Here is a 20222-nt window from a genome sequence, read left to right on the forward strand (position 1 = left end):
ATACAAGAAAAAGGCTGGGATATTGGATTAGAGTAGGTAGCCCTGGTTGAGGAACTGGCACCTTGGGGTAAATACTTCTGTGCTATAAATTCTACAATTTACCATGAAACAGTTAGGTAGTGATGGCAGTGAAAGGTGGCAAAAATCATGTCAAATCAATACTGACACTTGCACAATGCTTGTTAATGATCACGGTTCACTAATCATTGCATAATGTTTGAAAGCTGCCAAATTTCTTCTCTTGACAGTCACTTTTGTACACAAGCTAGTTTCTGTAAGTAAAATTCACTACAAGCTCTCCACATTCACTGATAAAGGTTTTTTTATTTTAATAGTAAAAATATTGAAAGATGTTACTACTGAAATTTTTTATACAATACACAGATGTGGTAAAGAATACAATGTTACAATATAGTGTAAAGGCACAGAGTATTATAAAACGCTAATGTTATACGTGCGGCTTGAAACATATTAAGGTAACATTAATAATCAGCGCATAGTATTTTCACATCAGGTAACAGAAACAAAGCCAGCTTAAGATTTCATTCCAGTGCACCCAAAATACTGCAGAACTTTATAGTCTTAAAATACACCTAAAACTGAGACTTTTCCTTCAAGGAAAATAATTTTTAAATAAGAAACCTATATTACAGTGGATATGATTAAGCTGGCCTTGTTTCCATCTTCCAGCCTTTTAAGCTCACATACATCAGAGTACACAGAAACTGAACAGATATACAACAGCTTAGTTTGATCTTTTATATACCATTCCTTCAGAGATGTTAAATTCACAACAAGGATAAACCACCCCTTGCTGCAATTCTAGAATTATAAAATATATATATATATAAAGATATATATATATTTATAATATATAAGTATACAGGCTTTTTTTTTCTTTTTTTCTTTTTACAAAAAGTGTATAGGAATAACCCTTGCAAAAGTGTTTAATAAAATCACTTACTGGTTTTTCTAGTAACTTCACATGAATAAAATTGAGACCGATAAATACTTCATATTTAAAATATAGTAAAGTGTCATACATCGTCCGCTGGCAGAGGAGGTATGTTGATTCGCGCTCGGGTGAAAAATGCCATCTTCTCTCTGTGATAAAACAAAACAAGTCACTTTTCAAATTGCAAGACTGGGCAAATCACAGAACTGCTTGTAACACAAGGACCAGTTCCACAATTCCGCACTCACAGGTGGTGCAATGTGGGAATCTGTGGGCAGCAGCTTTGTTATCACTCCATGAATGTGGCTCCCACTAGGAGTGCAGCACCAGCATCACCTCAGAAAGAGAACATTAGAACTGGCAAGCTAATCAGATGATTTGACCAAGGCTATGAGCCAAGAACTTGAGGACACGGAGTTAAAAGGAACAAGCCTCGAACAAGAATAGAGGTTAAAAGACAAAGACTACCCTTTCACCAGGCAAGCTGAGTATAGGCGGTGGCACTGGAGGCAAAGACTAGTGACTGCACATGGAAATTGTGAATGGCCCAGAAATTCGGGTCGGGGGCTTCCCGCGGGTGCAAGCCCCCGACCTACACTTACCTAGCACGCCGGCAGTTGACCTCTTGGCCTGCGTGGAATTCCTCTCCGAGGCCTGTCCCAGAGGCCGGCGCGCTATGCTGGCGTGTCCCAGGGGCGTAGTTAGTGCGAAGCGTCCCCTGGGATCACGTGAACAACAGGCAGCCAATCGGAGCAGGGAATGCGCCATTCATAAGTCTTGACAGATAGACCTGTCAAAACGTTTAAATGCTGAGGCTGTAAAACTGTACTTTACCTTCAAATAAATTTTTTTTTTTTAAATCACACTTTGTAAATCTATATATATAAATCGGTACTTCTGTCATTCTGTCTTTCTGTCTATCTGTCTGTCATCGCGTGTGCGTTGCGGGTATGCACTCGAAAGTTACAGGGCGTACCTACGCGCGCGTTACCTCCAAAGAAAGCTTACGCTTCCGAGACGGTTTTAAGCGTATTTACGTTTCGGCCGGGCTAAAATTGCGCCCGCGGTATCCCAAAAACCTTCAACATTCCGCTCATTAGCATCTCATTATCCGCTCATTAGCGACAGAGTGACCTCGAGCTCGACCAATCGTACGCCGGGTTGCTGGCGTGTGCCGCCGGGCCAATCGGTGCGTGTGTGGCCGGGCTTTATCGTTCTGAACCGAGGTGAGTCGCCGCCATCTTGATTCCAAACTTTTCCTTTCTTTTTCCCGCTTTCTGCGTCTTAAAAAAAAACGTTGCTTTTAAAACACATATTGTTTTAAAAAAAAATGATTTAGAAAGTAATTAACTTATCTAATCTCATTAATTTTCCTACCTTTCCCCGTTTTTCCAGGTAGGCCTAGAAGCCTCGGCGTCTCCTCCGCACCCACGCCCGAGCTAGGCACCTCCCGGCCCCACTCGAAGGCTGGAGGGCCGAGCCTCAGCCCAGCGCCGCTAGGGTGCGCGCGCAGCAGGAGCTGAGACGTCTCTCTCTGCCGGGGCTTGCTGAGCGTCCAGCGTTACCCTGGCAACGGGCGCAATCGGCGGTCTTCACCTCGGGGGGAGGGGGGGCGGCCGCGACCCTCGGGGGGGGGGCCGCGACCCTCGGGGGGGCCGCGCGCGCAGCAGGAGCAGCTGACACGCGGCGTCTCTCTCTCTGGCTTCGTCAGCGTCACGGTTGCCCTGGCAACCGGGCCCGCCGGCCGAGAGAGACGCCGCGTCTCAGCTCCTGCTGCGCGCGCAATCGGCGGTCTTCACCTCCGGGGGGGGGGGGGGGCGCGACCCTCGGGGGGGGGGGGGGGTCGCGACCCTCGGGGGGGGCGCCCGCCGCCCTCCCTCCCCCCCTCCCCCGCCCTCCCTCCCCCCTGCCCTCCCTTCCCCCCTCCCTCCCCCTCCCTGCCCTCCCCTTCCTCCCTCCCCCTCCCTCCCTTCCCCTCCCTCCCCTCCCCCCCTTCCTTCCCCTGCCCTCCCTTCCCCCCCTCCCTCCCTTCCCCCCTCCACTCCCCCCGCCCTCCCTTCCCCGCCCTCCCCCTCCCCCCCGTCCCCTCCCCCTCCCCCTCTTCCCCCCACTCTCTTCCCCCCACCCCTCCCCTCCCTCTCTTCCCCCCAGTCGCTCTCTCTCTTCCCCCCAGTCGCTCTCTCTCTCTCTCTCTTCCAACAACAACATGCCCTCGAAAAAGCCTCGGCATCGCCGGGCACTTCAGCTAGTAAACTATAAATGACATCAAATAACTATTTTAAACAAAAATTTAAATTTTTGAAAAAAATAATTTTATAAAAAAACGGGGCTAAAAATAAACTTACCTTGCTTTAAAGTATTTAAAAGTAAAAAACCTGTGGAAAAAATGTTTTAATTTTAAATAATTGACCACTTACCTTTGAAAATGAAGTCCTTACGGCTGCTTTTTACATTTCTAAAATGTAGACTTACCCGCACGTTAAAACCTGAAAAAAAAAAGGAAGTTCAACGCGCACGCGCAGACTCCCGCGCGCACGCGTTCGACCTCTGAACCCCTTGGTTCAGAGGATCGGAAGTGCCGGTTTCCCGCGCATGCGTAGTGCATGCAAGATTCCGGCACTTCCATCGGGTCCACGCGTGAGTACTCCGTCCGTACTCACGCGTTGGGACCCGAATTTCTGGGCCATTGTATCTAGACAATTTATATTGATCACTCCCCCAATGCAAAGGCAATGAGATTCGTTTTCAGCTCCAGCGAGTTAAAGACAATTTTTAGCTCATATCCACCGGCAGGAGGGTTGGTAACCAGTCGGCACAGATTTAAGATAATTGGCTATAGTAATCTCGGATGTAATGCTTAAGTTATCCACCAGAGGGAGACAAATGCTAAGGGATTATATTTACTAGTATTAAGGTAACATTGCATTATGGGAATGACTCATAGGATCCTCCATCTTTGCATCGTGCAGTAAGAAATAGAAGTGCATGCCTGTAGCTGTAAGAGCTCTGTTCTCTCCTAAACTGTGTAATTAAAAAGTTAAGTTTTGGGTTCCTGAAGTCTGGCTTATAGCAGTTATTGGACCTTACCACTCAGATATTACATTGGCAAAAGAACCAGAGGGGAGATGAGGAGAATTTATTTTACGCAGCGAGTCGTTATGATCTGTAACATACTGCCTAAAAAGGGCGGTGGAAGCAGATTCAATAGTAACTTTCAAAGGGAGATTGGATAAATACTTGAAAAGGAAACAGTTGCAGGGCGATGGGGAAAGAGCAGGAGAGTGGGACTAATTGGACAGCTCTTTCAAAGAGCCGGCACAAGCACGCTGGGCGAATGGCCTTCTGTGCAGTAAGATTCTATGATTTACCATAGAAAGTGGTATCCAGACTTCTTCAGAATGGATATCACAGGAAACAAATAGGTTTAGATTATAAAACTAAAATAAGTAAGAAATAATGTAAACAAGAAGTCTGAATAGTGAACACAGGCTAGGGGAAGAAAAAAGATGAGGAACAGGAATTTTAAAACTTATTTCAAACTTTTTATTTAGAGGTACATGTTTTAGTAATGTTACAATGTATGTTTTAAACCTTTCCGCCTCTCTACCTTTCTATTTGCTTTTAAGACGCTCCTTTGGTCATCTGCCATAATTTGTTTTTAATTCATTCACGGGATGTGGGTGTCGCCAGCAAGGCCAGCATTAATTGCCCATCTCCAATTGCCCTCGAGAAGCTGGTGGTGAGCCGCCTTCTTGAATACAACTGAGTGGCAGAGGGCTGTTAAAGTCAGCCACATTGCTGTGGGTCTGGAGTCACATATAGGCCAGACCGGGTAAGGACGGCAGGATTCCTTCCCTAATGGACATTAGTGAACCAGGTGGGTTTTTACGACAATCCGATAGTTTCAAGGTCACCATTACTGATATTAGCTTTTTATCCCAGGTTTAATTAATTAATTGAATTTAAATTCCCCAGCTGCCGTGGTGGGATTTGAACTACTAAAGGCGCTATATAAAGGCAAGCTGTTGTTACCGTAATACGACAGCATTTCTACAGTAGTAAGCTGCTCACTTTATCGAAGTAGCAGTGTTAGAGAGTGAGGGAGAATCTCACAAACAAATTCAGCCAAGCAAGTGCAGAATTTTCTGAAGCCACTGATAGTGTAAGGGTTAACTTTAAAATCACATAGAAACATAGAAGGTAGGAGCAGGAGTAGGCCATTCGGCCCCTCGAGCCTGTTCCGCCATTTAATGAGATCATGGCTGATCATTCAAATTCAGTACCGTGTCATAAATCTCATCCTCAAAGAAACTACTCATGAAATACTGCTGGACGGCCAGCTGGTGGCGCCGTCCAAGGAGTATAAATACTCAGGCGTGGGCCCAGCTTTCCAGGGACATTTTGTAAGACAGGAACTAGTGAAGTACAACTAGACCTCCATGTTCTGAAACAAGTTGATTAAAGCCTTGCTTTTACTCAAACCAAGTGCGTAGTGAGTTTTATTACGTCACCCTGTCCCTGCTTTCTCCCCATATCCCTTTAGCCTTAAGAACTATATCTAACTCCTTCTTGAATATATTTAATGAATTGGCCTCAACTGCCTTCTCTGGTAGAGAATTCCACAGGTTCACCACTCTCTGGGTGAAGAAATTCCTCCTCATCTCAGTCTTAAATGGCTTACCCCTTATCCTTAGACTGAGACCCCTGGTTCTGGACTCCCCCGCCATCAGGAACATCCTTCCTGCATCTAGTCTGTCTAGACCTGTTAGAATTTTATAAGTTTCAATGAGATCCCCTCTCATTCTTCTAAACTCTAGCGAATATAAGCCTAATCGACCCAATCTCTCTTCATACGTCATTCCTGCCATCCCAGGTATCAGTCTGGTGAATCTTCGCTGCACTCCCTCCATGGCAAGAACATCCTTCCTCAGATAAGGCGACCAAAACTGTATACAATACTGAAGGTGTGGTCTCACCAAGGCCCTGTACAACTGCAGCAAGATATCCTTGCTCCTGTACTCGAATCCTCTCGCTAGGAAAACTAACATACCATTTGCCTTCTTAAATGCCTGCTGCACCTGCATGCTTACCTTCAGCGACTGGTGCACAAGGACAACCAGGTCTCGTTGCACTTCCCCTTTTCCCAATCTATTGCCGTTCAGATAATAATCTGCCTTCCTGTTTTTGCCACCAAAGTGGATAACCTCGCATTTATCCACATTATACTGCATCTGCCATGCATCTGCCCAATCACCCAACCTGTCCAAATCATACTGGAGTTTCTCTGCATCCTCCTCACAGCACACACGCCCACCCAGCTTTGTGTCGTCTTCAAACTTGGAGATATTACAGCTAGTTCCCTCGTCTAGATCATTAATATATATTGTGAATAGCTGGGGTCCTAGCACCGATCCCTGCGGTACCCCACTAGTCACTGCCTGCCACTCGGAAAAAGACCCGTTTATTCCAACTCTTTGCTTCCTGTCTGCCAACCAGATCTCTATCCAAGTCAGTACCTTATCCCCAATCCCATGTGCTTTAACTTTGCACGCTAATCTCTTATGCGGGACCTTATCGAAAGCCTTCTGAAAGTCCAAATACACCACATCCACTGGTTCTCCCTTATCTATTCTACCAATTACATCCTCAAAAAATTCCAGTAGATTAGTCAAGCATGATTTACCTTTTGTAAATCCATGTTGACTTTCTCCGATCCTGTCACTGTTTTCCAACTGCTCTGCTATTACATCTTTTATAATGGACTCTAGCATTTTCCCCACTACCGACGTCAGGCTTACCGGTTTTAAAATAGCGGGGTTACATTAGCTGCACTCCAATCCATGGGAACTGTTCCAGCGTCTATAGAATTTTGGAAGATGACTAGCAATGCATCTACTATTTCTAGGGCCACTTCCTTAAGTACCCTAGGATGTAGATTATCAGGCCCTGGGGATTTATCAGCCTTCAATCCCGTCAATTTCCCCAACACCATTTCCGTACAAATACTGATTTCATTAAATTCCTCCCTCTCATTAGACCCTATGTTCCCTGACATCTCTGGGAGGTTATTTGTGTCCTCCTTTGTGAAGACAGAACCAAAGTATGTACTTAATTGGTCTATCATTTCTTTGTTCCCCATTATAAATTCCCCTTATTCTGACTGCAAGGGACCTACGCTTGACTTCACCAATCTTTTTCTCTTCACATATTTATAGAAGCTTTTACAGTCAGTTTTTATGTTCCCTGCAAGCTTACTCTCATACTCTATTTTCCCCCTCTTAATTAATCCCTTTGTCCTCCTTTGCTGAATCCTAAACTGCTCCCAATCCTCAGGTTTGCTGCTTTTTCTGGCCAATTTATATGTCCTCTCCTTGGATTTTATGTCAAACTGGGATGAACAAATTCTGTAGTTCATCTGTATGATCTTTAAATGTTTGCCAATGCCTATCCACCATCAACCCTTTAAGTAACGTTCCCCAATCCATCCTAGCCAACTTGCGCCTCATACCATCGTAGTTTCCTTTATTTAAATTCAGGACCTTAGTCTCTGAGTCAACTACTTCACTCTCCATCTTAAATAAAGAATTCTATCATATTATGATCACTCCTCCCCAAGGGGCCTCGCACAACAAGATTGCTAATTAATCCTTTCTCATTACATAATACTCAGTCTAAGATGGCCTGATCTCTAGTTGGTTCCTCAACATATTGGTCCAGGAAACCATCCCGTATACACTCTAGGAATTCCTCCTCCACAGTATTGTTACTAATTTGGTTAGCCCAATCTATATGTAGATTAAAGTCACCCATGATAACTGCTGTGCCCTTATTGCACGCGTCTCTAATTTCCCGTTTAATGCCATCCCCAACCTCAGCATTACTGTTTGGGGGTCTGTATACAACTCCCACTAGCGTTTTCTGCCCCTTGGTATTTCTCAGCTCTACCCATACAGATTCCACATCATCAGAGCTAATATCCTTCCTTACTATTGTGTTAATCTCCTCTTTAACCAGCAATGCTACCCCACCTCCTTTTCCTTTTTGCCTGACCTTCCTGAATATTGAATACCCCTGGATTTTGAATTCCCAGCCTTGATCATCCTGGAGCCATGTCTCCGTAATCCCAATTATATCATATCCGTTTACATCTATTTGCGCAGCTAATTCATCCACCTTATTACGAATGCTCCTCACATTAAGACACAAAGCGTTCAGGCTTGTTTTTTTAACACTCTTAGTCCTTTTAGAATTATTATTTACTGTAACCCTGTTTGATTTACACCCTTGATTTCTCTGCCTTCCACTTTTGCTTTTCTCCTTCCTGTCTTTTGTTTCTATCCTTGCTTCCCTTTCCTCTGTCTCCCTGCACAGGTTCCCTACCCCCTGCCATTTTAGTTTAAACCCTCCCCAACAGCACTAGCAAACACTCCCCCTAGGACATCGGTCCCAGTCCCACCCAGGTGCAAACCGTCCAGTTTGTACTGGTCCCACCTCCCCCAGAACCAGTTCCAATGTCCCAGGAATTTGAATCCCTCCCCCTTGCAGCATTCCTCTAGCCACGTATTAATCTGAAATATCCTTCTATTTCTACTCTGACTAGCACGTGGCACTGGTAGCAATCCTGAGATTACTACCTTTGAGGTCCTATTTTTAAATTTACCTCCTAACTCCCTATATTCATCTTTTAGGACCTCATCCCGTTTTTTACCTATATCGTTGGTACCTATATGCACCACGACAACTGGCTGTTCACCCTCCCCCTCCAGAATGCCCTAATTGAATTTATTAGGCTTTGCCACTTTCAACATTGTGAAACATAAGAAATAGATACACAAGAGACAAGTGACTCGTGTTTACGATGTCATCTTTGTGAGGTGTTCTTATTCAGTTACCAAAGATGTCAGCTTGGCTCAATTGGTAGCACTTGTGCCTCCGAGTCAGAAGGTTGGGGGGTTCAAGCCCCACTCCAGAGACTTGAGCACAAAATCTAAGCTGACACTCCACTCCACTCCAGTGCAGCAGTAGGGAAAAGCTGTGTTGTTGAAGGTACCATCTTTGGATGAGATGTTAAACTGAGGCCCAATTTGTGGTGTGGTTCATTAAATATCCCATGACACTATGTGAGGAGTTGATTTGGTGTTTGTCCCCCTCATTACCAAAACCTCAGCCCACATCACCAAAAACAAAATCACTGCATTTCTGGACCCGTCTGTTGGTGGTGACTTGGTGCAAGAAAAATAGCTGCTGCATTTGTCCACCTAACAGTCCCTGCAGTGCAAAGTTATTCATTTTATGCGATCTTTGAGCATGTGATATGTAAATGCAAGTCTTTCTTTACCTGAATGACTGAACCTGCAAGGGTTCTTTTTGGCTTTGCTCTCGCAGTTGATACACTTCCTTCGCTGCTTTCTTCAACATTTTCTCAGCTGCTTGTTCTTGCCGCTGTTCTGACTTTGTTTGCTTTGCCTACAAATTGTTTCAAAAAAGAGGGCATTTATCTCACTGTAAGTAAACGCATTGTGCGTTACCCATTTATCAGTCTTTGTACAGGAAACTTTGTGCTATCCGGAGGTGAGCTATCCAGCAATCTGGAGCCACCAGCAAAAATCAGCAGCCGTTTTTTATTCTTTTTTTGTTTTTTTTGCTTTGTTTGAACAGTCAAGCTGTGCAAGGTCTGTAGCTATAGCAACAGCTTCAACTACAGAGCTTTAGGGCCACACCCGAGTGTTTAGAAGCTGTTGCTAAGCAACAGTGTTTGTTGTCAAATACGGAGATAAGAATCTCCGTATCTCTCAACATTAACTCTGGAGAGTACGGCAGTTTTGAGGCAACGGCAGCAGCTCGGTCCCGTGGGTGCCGGATATCACAAAGTTTCCTGTACTAAGTTTTATTTGAAATAGAATCCATTTTGATGCCAGCTACAATATTTGGGGAGCGAGCCTTTGCCCAGTGGTCTCATTCCCGCCTGGGTCAAAAGGTGAAGGTTTCAAGCCCCGCTCAAGACAGCCCTGGGTAAGTGGAAACTGGAGCTCCGGCCTCGAGTACTTGATTGAGGTCCAGCATCTGATGGGCGCAGAAGGCCCAACCCCCATTGTAAAGGGTGGGTGGGGCTCTTTTGCCTTGGTAACAGCCCACCTAGGAGAAGGTATTGCGAAGATTAAAAAAACCCTGAGGAAGGCAACCAGAACCCACCTCAGCTCCTCTCCCCTAGTAATTGGCTCAAAAGTCTCAAGTGTGAGGCAGAATTGAGGATCACAAATGAAGAAAACCAAGGATGCATGCCCCAGAAAGATAAAAAATCTGTCCAGCTAGATCAATAAAGAATTTTAAATGGCTTCTGTTTCTTAATATACAATTGTCCCAATTTTTAAACTCTAGCATGATCACATAACTGTTAAGGTATAAACTTTCAGCAACATTATTTATTTCTAAGTCTTGATCAACACAGCATTGAGGTAACAAAGAGCAATATTTGATACTCTCTTTGTTTCCGGTATCCCCGTATTCCTGGCAAATTAAACAGTTTGAATAGAAAAGCAACCAAAAAACCTGCAAATGCTGGAAATCTAAAATAAAAACAGAAAATGACAGAAATACACAGGTCAGCATCTGTTAGGGGAAAAGAGAAAAGTTAATGCTTCATCGCTATGCAGCTCCCCCATTACTCACTCACTGCAGTCTATTACTGGCTTGATATATCATGTTAACCATGGCTCACTCCATTGACAAAACACTTTCTCCACACCTGTCTCTCTGCTTCCTTCAACAGATTGCGGAATCGCTCGTCTCTTAGAATCCATTGAGGCAAGTCGGCCTGCCCCCGAATCCTGCTCTCCTCCAGCCGTTGTTTCAGCTCTCGTAGTGCATTCAGCTCCTCGTCCAGTCGCCGCTGCCTAGTCCTAGATGCCTGGAGATCCAGCTCCAAGTCCAGGGATGTCCGTGTAGGATGTTCAACCAGTGGAGTTTTGAAGGATGGCTGCCACAAAAAAAAACACACGCACAATAACAAAAGCCTGAATTATTCCACATTTCCCAAATCTCCATATATTTTCTTTCCCATGAAATCAACATTTCCATTAGAATTTTCCAAGAACTGAATTCATATTTTTAACTTGAGCATTTTAAAATCCAAGTTACAACTCTTGAAGCAGCTTCCAAGTTAAAAATAACCCCCATCTATACAACCAATGGTCTCAAATCTGCTTCAAACTACTGTTATTTGACTAATGGCTAATACAGATGAGTGTCTGGCTTGGTTTTAAGGTTTCAGCAACCTTAAGATTCAGATTGGATGAAGCTGCTCACACTGCCAAGGAACATGGGTTCCCAAAGCAAACAGGGTATTGGGTTGTATTAATAGAACCATTCAGTACAAATCAAAGGACACCATTCTGTCATTGTACAGGCCGTTGGATAGACCGCATCTGGAGTACTGCGCCCAGTTCTGTTCCCATGGTGGGTGATATACAGTAGTGGCCTTGGAAAAGGTTAAGAGAGCTACAAGAATGATACCCACCTTAAAGAACCTTAGTTACTCAGATGGGCTGAAAGAGCTGGTTCTACTTACATTAGAACAGTGGAGGCTTAGAGGAGACCTGATAGAGGTATGTAAAATAATCAAAGGGCTGTGTGCCTATTGATACATTATTTCATTGCGACAGACTGGGGAGGGCCAGGGGACATGCATTTAAATTACAAAAAAGTAGGAACAGGTTAGATGTTAGGCGGTTCTTCATTTCCCGTAGAATTTCTCTTTCTTTGCCTCTCCCAGGGGTTTACATGGCTGTTGGGGAGGGGGAGGAGATTAGGAAGTGACTTGTCATGATACTCCAGCCATCATGGAGTCAGGCAGGCTTGATGGACCAGCTGGTCTTTTCCTGCCCATCATTTTTGTGTGTTGGTATGTGTCTTCTCCCTGATCCTCCTGGATAGGTTTTAGGGGATGTGCTATTTCTGAACACCTCTCACAAAAATAAAAAAACTATAGCAGCCAACTTGGAGAGTGAATTTGTGCCCATGGAGATGGACCTTTTGGCCTTCTGCATGTGCCACTGCATGTTCTTTTTTATATTCCAGAATGGAGCAACTTAGAATATTCAAATAAATCCAAAATAACCAAATTCAAGTTGTATTAATTCTAAATAGTTTATAGCTGATACCTATTTTTCAATAACATATATAATGTCAGTGCAGTACTAATGGAGTGCTGCACTGTCGGAGGTGCCGTTTTTTGGATGAGACATTAAAACGAGACCCTGTCTGCTCTCTCAGGTGGATGTAAAAGATCCCATGGTCACTATTTGAAGGAGTAAGCGAGTTCTCACGGTGACCTGACCAATATTTATCCCTTAACCAACATCACTTAAAAAAAGATTACCTTGTCGTTATCTCATTGCTGTTTGTGGGACCTTGCTGTGCACAAATTGGCTGCCACATTTCCTACATTACAACAGTGACTAGATTTCAAAAGTACTTCATTTTCTTTCTGTCTGTCTTTAAACAGCACTAACCCACAGACAAGAGAGACTAGCAGTAAACCGAGTTTGGTCCAAAGGTTGCGCTCAGGATCAGGATTATATGTTAATAAAAACATCAAGGCAGTGATATACCTATCAATTCGTCCAATGAAAAGCGACGAGTTAAGAAAGTAACTATAGGTTTTTATTGACTAAATAACAGAGCCCACCCTCGTGGGTGATCGGATCCAAGAAGGAGGAATACCAGCCAGTCGACCACCTTTATACCCGGGCAGGTAGGTGGAGCCATGGGCGGAGTCGGCAGTGGTCAGCCCAGGTATAGCAGCGTGACAAGAGGCGACCTCGTACAGTGATACAACAATGTGAACAGTGATAACTATAGTGTAACGATAGTAAACGGTAAAAGTGGTTTACCACATTCACCCCTTGTTTAGATTGGAGTCCGGCGGGGTGAAGTGTACTACCAGTTCTGGTATGTCAGTCTGTCCGGAGGCCTCGTAAGCCTGTCTGATCGTCGCAGCGGCGGTGTTGCGTTCTCCGGTGTTAATGCTGGCGTCTGCGAGGTAGGCGAAGGCTCTTGGGGTTCCGGCGTACCGTCTACCTGGGCTGGAATTGGGGGGGTGGTGGGGGGGGGGGGGGGTAGCGGTGGTGTCTCCGGAGTGCCCGAGGGTGCGAGGTCTCGTAAGGAGACTGTGTCCTCCCGCCCGTCTGGGTATGCCACGTAGGCGTACTGGGGGTTGGCGTGCAGGAGGTTCACCCTCTCGACCAGGGGGTCCGTTTTATGGGCCCTCACGTGCTTTCGCAGCAAGACAGGCCCCGGAGAGGTCAGCCAGGTTGGTAGCGTGGTTCCCGTAGTCGACTTCCTGGGGAAAACAAACATTCGTTCATGGGGGGTGGCGTTAATGGCAGTGCAAAGTAGTGACCGGGTGGAATGCAGCGCCGCCGGGAGGACCTCCTGCCAGCGAGAGGTTGGGAGGCCCTTAGACTTTAAGGCTAAGAGGACGGCCTTCCATACCGTCGCGTTCTCTCTTTCCACCTGGCCGTTCCCTCGGGGGTTGTAGCTGGTGGTCCTGCTAGTGGCGATGCCTCTCGCTAGTAGGAACTGACGGAGTTCCTCGCTCATGAAGGAGGCGCCCCGGTCACTATGTATATAGTTTGGGAACCCGAACAAGGCAAAGAGGTCGTTCAGGCATTTAACGACCGTGGTGCTGGTCATGTCTGGGCAGGGGAAGGCAAAGGGGAAACGGGAGTACTCATCAACAATGTTGAGGAAGTACACATTACGGTCAGAGGACGGGAGGGGCCCCTTAAAATCGATGCTCAAGCGCTCGAAGGGGCGGGTGGCCTTGATCAGGCTTGCTCTGTCCGGCCTAAAGAAGTGCGGTTTGCACTCGGCACAGGTCTGGCAGTTCCTGGTCATGGTCCTGACCTCCTCGATGGAGTAGGTCAGGTTGCGGGCCTTAATGAAGTGGTAAAGCCTGGTGACCCCGGGGTGGCAGAGGTCGTTGTGGAGGGTCTGAAGTCTATCAATTTGCGCGTTGGCGCATGTAATTCGCGATAGAGCGTCAGGGGGTTCGTTCAGCTTACCAGGCCGGTACAAGATATCATAATCGTAGGTGGATAGCTCGATTCTCCACCTCAAGATCTTGTCGTTCTTGATTTTACCCCTCAGCTTGTTATTAAACATAAAAGCGACCGAACACTGGTCGGTGAGGAGGGTAAATCGCTTGCCTGCGAGGTAATGCCTCCAGCGGCGTACCGCCTCCACAATCGCCTGGGCCTCCTTCTCGACCGAAGAGTGTCGGATCTCAGGGCCCTGGAGGGTCCTCGAGAAGAAGGCCACCGGTCTCCCCTCCAGGTTGAGGGTAGCGGCTAGGGCGAAGTCGGATGCATCGCTCTCCACTTGGAAGGGGATGGACTCATCCACTGTGTGCATAGTGGCCTTAGCAATGTCTCCCCTGATGAGGGAGAAGGCCGCGCGCGCTTCTTCCGTAAGGGGGAAGGAGGTGGACTTCATGAGGGGTCTGGCTTTGTCCGCATAATTCGGCACCCATTGGGCATAGTAGGCGAAGAGCCCCAGGGTTCTCTTCAGCGCCTTTGGACAGTGGGGAAGGGGTAGCTCCATGAGGGGACGCATTCTTTCGGGATCGGGGCCGATGATTCCGTTCTCTACTACGCAGCCGAGGATGGCAAGGCGCGAGGTGTTAAACACACATTTCTCCTTATTGTAGGTGAGGTTCAGCCGTTGGGCCGTACGGAGGAATCTTTCCAGGTTAGCGTCATGGTCTTGCCGGTCGCGGCCGCAGATGGTGACGTTATCTAGATAGGGGAACGTGGCTTGCAGCCCGTTCTGGTCAACCATCCGGTCCATCTCCCTTTGGAAGACCGAAACCCCGTTGGTGACGCCGAAGCGGACCCTAAGGAAGTGGTAGAGGCGGCCATTCGCCTCGAAGGCGGTATACTGGCGGTCCTCGGGGCGGATAGGGAGTTGGTGGTAGGCCGACTTAAGGTCGATGGTAGAGAATACCCGGTATTGAGCAATCTGATTGACCATATCAGATATGCGGGGAAGGGGGTATGCGTCCAGCTGGGTGTACCGGTTTATGGTTTGGCTGTAGTCGATGACCAGGCGGTTTTTATTGCCGGTCTTAACGACTACAACCTGGGCACGCCAGGGGCTGCTGCTCCCCTCGATGATGCCCTCCTTCAGGAGACGCTGCACCTCAGAGCTAATGAAAGCTCTGTCCCCGGCGCTGTACCGCCTGCTCTTGGTAGCGACGGGTTTGCAGTCGGGGGTGAGGTTAGCGAACAGGGAAGGTGGCGGGACCTTGAGGGTGGATAGGCTGCAGGTGTTACGCGGTGGGCGATTTAAAGGCTGCTGGTTGTCGACTGTGAGCGGGGGGAGGGGTCCACCGTATGCTAGAGTGACGCTTTGGAGGTGGGATTGAAAATCCAGCCCTAGTAGGACGGCAGCGCATAGCTGGGGCAGGACGAGGAGTTTAAAGTTTTTATACTCCGTGCCCTTAACCGACAGGGTCACAACACAGTAGCCGCTGATGTCTGTGGCGTGGGACCTCGATGCCATCGAGATCCGGTTGCGCGTTGGCTGGACAGTGAGGGAGTAGTGGCTCACCGTGTCTGGATGTATGAAGCTCTCCGTGCTTCCGCTGTCGAACAGGCAGGTCGTGGCGTGGCCGTCTACTTTGATGTCCATCATTGACTTGGACAGCTGATGCGGGCGAGCTTGGTCCAGTGTGACGGAGGCTAGTGTGTGGCTGAGCGGGTCGCTGTAGTCTGTAGGTGAAGCGGTCGTCAGGTCTGGAGGTAAGGTGGCGGTCGAGCGTGGTGGGTAAAATGGAGGCGCCCACGAGGTGGGGCAAAATGGCGGAGAAGATGGCTGCCCCCACAACCCACATGAGGCACTGCTGGCGTCGGTTGCCTGGATCAAAGATGGCCGCCCCCATTGCTCATCTGTGGCCTTGATAGAAGATGGCCGCCCCCACAGTTCGCATGAGGCACTGCTGGCCTCTGCTGCTCTCCCTCTGCAGGCCTTCGCGAAGTGGCCTTTCTTCAGGCAGCTGGAGCACGTCGCGTTTTTGGCTGGGCAGCGCGACCTCGGGCGTTTCGCCTGCCCACAGAAGAAGCAGCCGGCGGCCCGGTCGCGGGGGTCCGAAGTCGCAGCCGGTACCGGGGGTGGCAGTCCCGATCTGGTCCGGGACGCCGACGCTGAGGTAGGTCCCGGGGGCTGCGCTACGAGGGGTATTGCGGTCGGGGTCGGGCCCGAGTCCCAGAGTCGCGAACTGTACCTGGAATACACCTCGAGGTCCCGCTGGGTCACTTCTAGGGAGTAGGCCAAGGCTGCAGCTGTGTTCAGGTCGAGGTCCTTTGATTCCAGCAGTCTCTGCCGTGAGTAGTCGGACCGAAGGCCTTTCACGAAGGCATCGCGGATGTTATCTTCAGTGTTTTCTGCAGCCGATACTGCTTTAAAGTCACAGTCCCTGCCGAGTGTTCGTAGCGCCTGTAAAAATTCAGCTACAGACTCTCCTGGCTGTTGCGGGCGGGATCTTAGGAGGTGTCTGGCATACATGGAATTTACCGTTGTTTCAGTAGGTTGATAGCGGCCTCGTAAGTAGTAATGTCCTGGATGAGTGCGTATACTTTAGGGCTCGCTTGGGCGGTCAGAACTCTTAGTTTGGATCTCTGAGGGACGCCGGATTCTTCCAGGTAGGATTCGAAGCAGCACAGCCAGTGTTTGAAGTCGAGGGCTGCGTTTGTTGCTTGTGGGTTTAGATCCAGGTACGGTGGTTTGAGGGCTTGCAGCCAAGCCGGCTGCTGTGGCTGTTGTAGCTGGGCGTCTGGCTGGTCGTTTGGCTGCTCCGTTGACTGGTTGTTTGGTTGCTCAAGTGATGACATTTTAAAATTTAGTCAATAAAATTGATATACCTATCAATTCGTCCAATGAAAAGCGACGAGTTAAGAAAGTAACTATAGGTTTTTATTGACTAAATAACAGAGCCCACCCTCGTGGGTGATCGGATCCAAGAAGGAGGAATACCAGCCAGTCGACCACCTTTATACCCGGGCAGGTAGGTGGAGCCATGGGCGGAGTCGGCAGTGGTCAGCCCAGGTATAGCAGCGTGACAAGAGGCGACCTCGTACAGTGATACAACAGTGTGAACAGTGATAACTATAGGGAAACGATCTAACAGTGATAACTATAGTGTAACGATAGTAAACGGTAAAAGTGGTTTACCACAGGCAGCCCAGTGTCTGGCACACAAAATGGACAAGTGAATGTCCATGAAATTAGATATTACAGTTACTGATTGATGAGAGACGAGAGTCTGCTGTGGAAATTTCACATTTAATTATTTTTAAAACAAATTTCTGCGCTCTCAGAGGGGAAGGCAAGCTCCCAGAAGCGCAGATCAGGCGATCTGAACGTCACTGATGTAGCCCCATCTCTGGCCTGCACTCCTTGGGAGTGCAGTTACCTTTCTAGGAGTTCAGAATCATCCTGACCCCAATACACTCGGTGCTTTTTTTCTTCCCGGGATACATAAAGGTCTCCACCAGGAGTTTGGTTTCTGACAGCATGAGAATATCTCAGAGAAAATATTGCAAGCAGCTTTTTTCATTCCTTTATATTAGGATAAATAAAGGACACATAACGAGAGATGAAAGCAAACAGAAAAATAACTAACCAGGACAGGAAAAAAGGAAAAAGTGGGACTTTCTTTCTCTGAGAGACCATGATAAGAATATAAGAAATAGGAGCAGGAGTAGGCCATCTGGCCCCTCGAGCCTGCTGCGTCATTCAATAAGATCATGGCTGATCTTCTACCTCACTCTCCACTTTCCTGCACTATCCCCATATCCCTTGATTCCCTTAATATTCAAAAATCTATCGATCTCTGTCTTGAATATACTCAACGACTGAGCATCCACAGCCCTCTGGGGTAGAGAATTCCAAAGATTCACCACCCTGTGAGTGAAGAAATTTCTCCTCATTTCAGACCTAAGTGGCCGACCCCTTATTCGGAGACTGTGACCCCTGGTTCTAGACTCCCCAGCCAGGGGAAACATCCTCCCTGCATCTACCCTGTAAGTTTTTTTGTATGTTTCAATTAGATCACATTATATTATGATATAAATGTAGACTGCATCAAACTGGAGCTCCATCTGCCTACTCCAGTGGTTCAGGTGGATGTTAAAGATCCCATGGTAACATGTGAAGGAGAGAAGAGCTCTCTGACCAACATTCATCCCTCACCCAACACCACCCAAAAACAGAATAATTGGTCATTCTCCTCATTGCTGTTTGTGAGATTGTGTTGTGTACAAAATGGTTGCCTCGATGTTAAAATTCTCATCCTCATTTTCAAATCCCTCCTTGGCCTCGCCCCTCCCTATCGCTGTAATCTCCTCCAGCCCCACAACCCTCCGAGATATCTGTGCTCCTCCAATTCTGGCCTCTTGAGCATCCCCGATATTAAATCGCTCCACCATTGGTGGCTGTGCCTTCAGCTGCCAAGGCCCTAAACTCTGGAATTCCCTCCCTAAACTTCCTTTAAGATGCTCCTTAAAATCTACCTCTTTGACCAAGCTTTTTCCTGCCCTAATATCTCCTTATGTGGCTCGGTGTCAAATTTTATTTTATAACGCTCCTGTAAAGCGTCTTGGGACGTTTTACTACATTAAAGGCACTATATAAATGTAAGTTGTTGTCATCGTTGTTGAGTTTGCCTACATAACAGTCACTGCACTTCAAAGTGCATTGCACTTGTAGTATTGTGAAAGAAGCTGAGGGAATTGATAAGGTGCTACATAAATACAAGGCTTTACAGTAATGATCATATTGAGCCATCTTTACTCCATCAGTCAGAAGTCAAGTACTTACAGCTGCTTGTGGTCAATTTGAAAACGTTGGGCTGAATTCTGCTGTGATATTGGTGTATGAAGTGAACAGGCTGGTGAGGCTGGCAATTAAATATCTGCTTCTACTTAGCTGTTCACAGCCAGGCTCAAAATAATCTAAAGCTAGATTCAAAAATGGAGACTGGCAGAGAGGGAGATGGCAAGGAATTTTAAGCCAGTATCCAAACCCACGTGTTAAATCGTTTAAACAATGATTGGATACACAATAGCCCCAGAATTTCCAACTGCCCAAAAATCACTCTCAAATCGGAGTTGCAAATGTTTGTGAAACTCAATCCAGGCTTCTTCCAACAGCGTACATTCACGTTGCCACAATCCTTGCCTTGCTACGGCAATCCAGTTGCATTTGCTTTAAATAGAATTTGCAAAATATCTCCTTAAGTGCGCCTGGAACAGGAAAATGGCCAAAGTGCAAGAAAAATGGCTAACCAATATTTCTTGACAGGAAAAAGAGTTTACACATTACAGACCGACGATTTAAGCAAAGTAAACCACAAGGACGCAGAGATCGAACCACTCATGAGTGCCCGCTGGCATCCATGATCTCCAACACATATCTGTGCAACCCACTATAGGTACCACAGATTTAAACCGGTTTATAAATTCTAATATACACATCAGGAGTATCTGACTTGTGAAAAGTGAAGCGTTCCGTACCCCACCTGGTGGGATTGGTCTGGTTAGGGGGTTAAGAGCAGTGTCCCTCCACCCCCTCTTAATTTGGCTCAATTCAGGCATGAGAGGCCCGCCAACCCCAGAGGAATGAGGACCTGATTTAAATGGCGAAGTTGCGTCCTGGTGACATCATCGGGACACCCACACCATTTTAAGTCCAGGCGCAACTAAAGGCTGCAGTCTTCAGCCTGCCAGATGGCAGTCAGCATCCTGGAATCGGCTGTCCTTGCCCCAGAAGGTTACCTTGGGCCTCCTCTGCCCCAGGCTTTCACGCCAATCGCAAAACTTACTAACTCCCCCACCCACTCCTTACTTACTCTGCCAGGGGGCATTTCAGTGGGTTCTCGCTGGTGGCCTGACCCTACCCCCAGTAAATTTTGACTCCCGCCTGCCGACATTGGCTGCACCCCCCACCGCCGGCTTCAGGTGGGAGTCGATTGTCAAATGTGGCCTAAGAGTTAAAATTACCCAAGCCTCACGCTCGGGAGGGGTGGGGGGCGGGAGTTGGTGGTGATGGTGGTGGTTTAGGAAAGATCGCCTCCCACTTCGAGCCCCCACACCACTGATTCCCGCCCAGGTGTAGCTACACAAGTATAATCCAAGTATGTATGAACTAATACAAGTGCTGTAATTCTGCCCCGCAAGTGTCATTTGCCCCAGAATTATCCAAGGTGCTA

General features: G+C 47.3%; 2 protein-coding genes across 2 annotated transcripts in view; both read right to left on the reverse strand.

The window, feature by feature from the left end:
• Window positions 1–304: 304 nt before the first annotated feature.
• wwc3 (WWC family member 3) overlaps window positions 305–20222 on the reverse strand; it is a 275710-nt gene continuing 255792 nt past the window's right edge. The window contains exons 21-23 of the mRNA XM_086006371.1: window positions 10701–10931; window positions 9294–9421; window positions 305–1104 (exon numbers count right to left, since the gene is read on the reverse strand). Coding sequence (XP_085862497.1) covers window positions 1038–1104; window positions 9294–9421; window positions 10701–10931 — 426 coding nt within the window. The 3' untranslated portion in view covers window positions 305–1037. The remainder of the gene's footprint in view (window positions 1105–9293; window positions 9422–10700; window positions 10932–20222) is intronic.
• On the reverse strand, window positions 10938–20211 carry LOC147107384 (uncharacterized). Its single transcript, XM_086006372.1, has 2 exons — window positions 15566–20211; window positions 10938–13295 (listed from the first exon to the last, which is right to left on the reverse strand). The coding sequence occupies exons 1-2, from the start codon at window positions 16517–16519 to the stop codon at window positions 13212–13214; spliced, it is 1038 nt and encodes a 345-aa protein (XP_085862498.1). The 5' UTR covers window positions 16520–20211; the 3' UTR covers window positions 10938–13211.

Source organism: Somniosus microcephalus, chromosome 14 (genome assembly GCF_052327205.1).
Source record: "Somniosus microcephalus isolate GS21.2 chromosome 14, FLI_Smic_1.0, whole genome shotgun sequence".
Classification (NCBI taxonomy): Eukaryota; Metazoa; Chordata; class Chondrichthyes; order Squaliformes; family Somniosidae; genus Somniosus; species Somniosus microcephalus.

Coding starts and splice junctions, on each gene's coding strand:
- LOC147107384 (XM_086006372.1), bottom strand. CDS start 16,519: ATGTATGCCAGACACCTCCTAAGATCCCGCCCGCAACAGCCAGGAGAG. Junction 13,296..15,565: donor GCTTCATACATCCAGACACG/GTGAGCCACTAC, acceptor TGTTTTCCCCAG/GAAGTCGACTACGGGAACCA.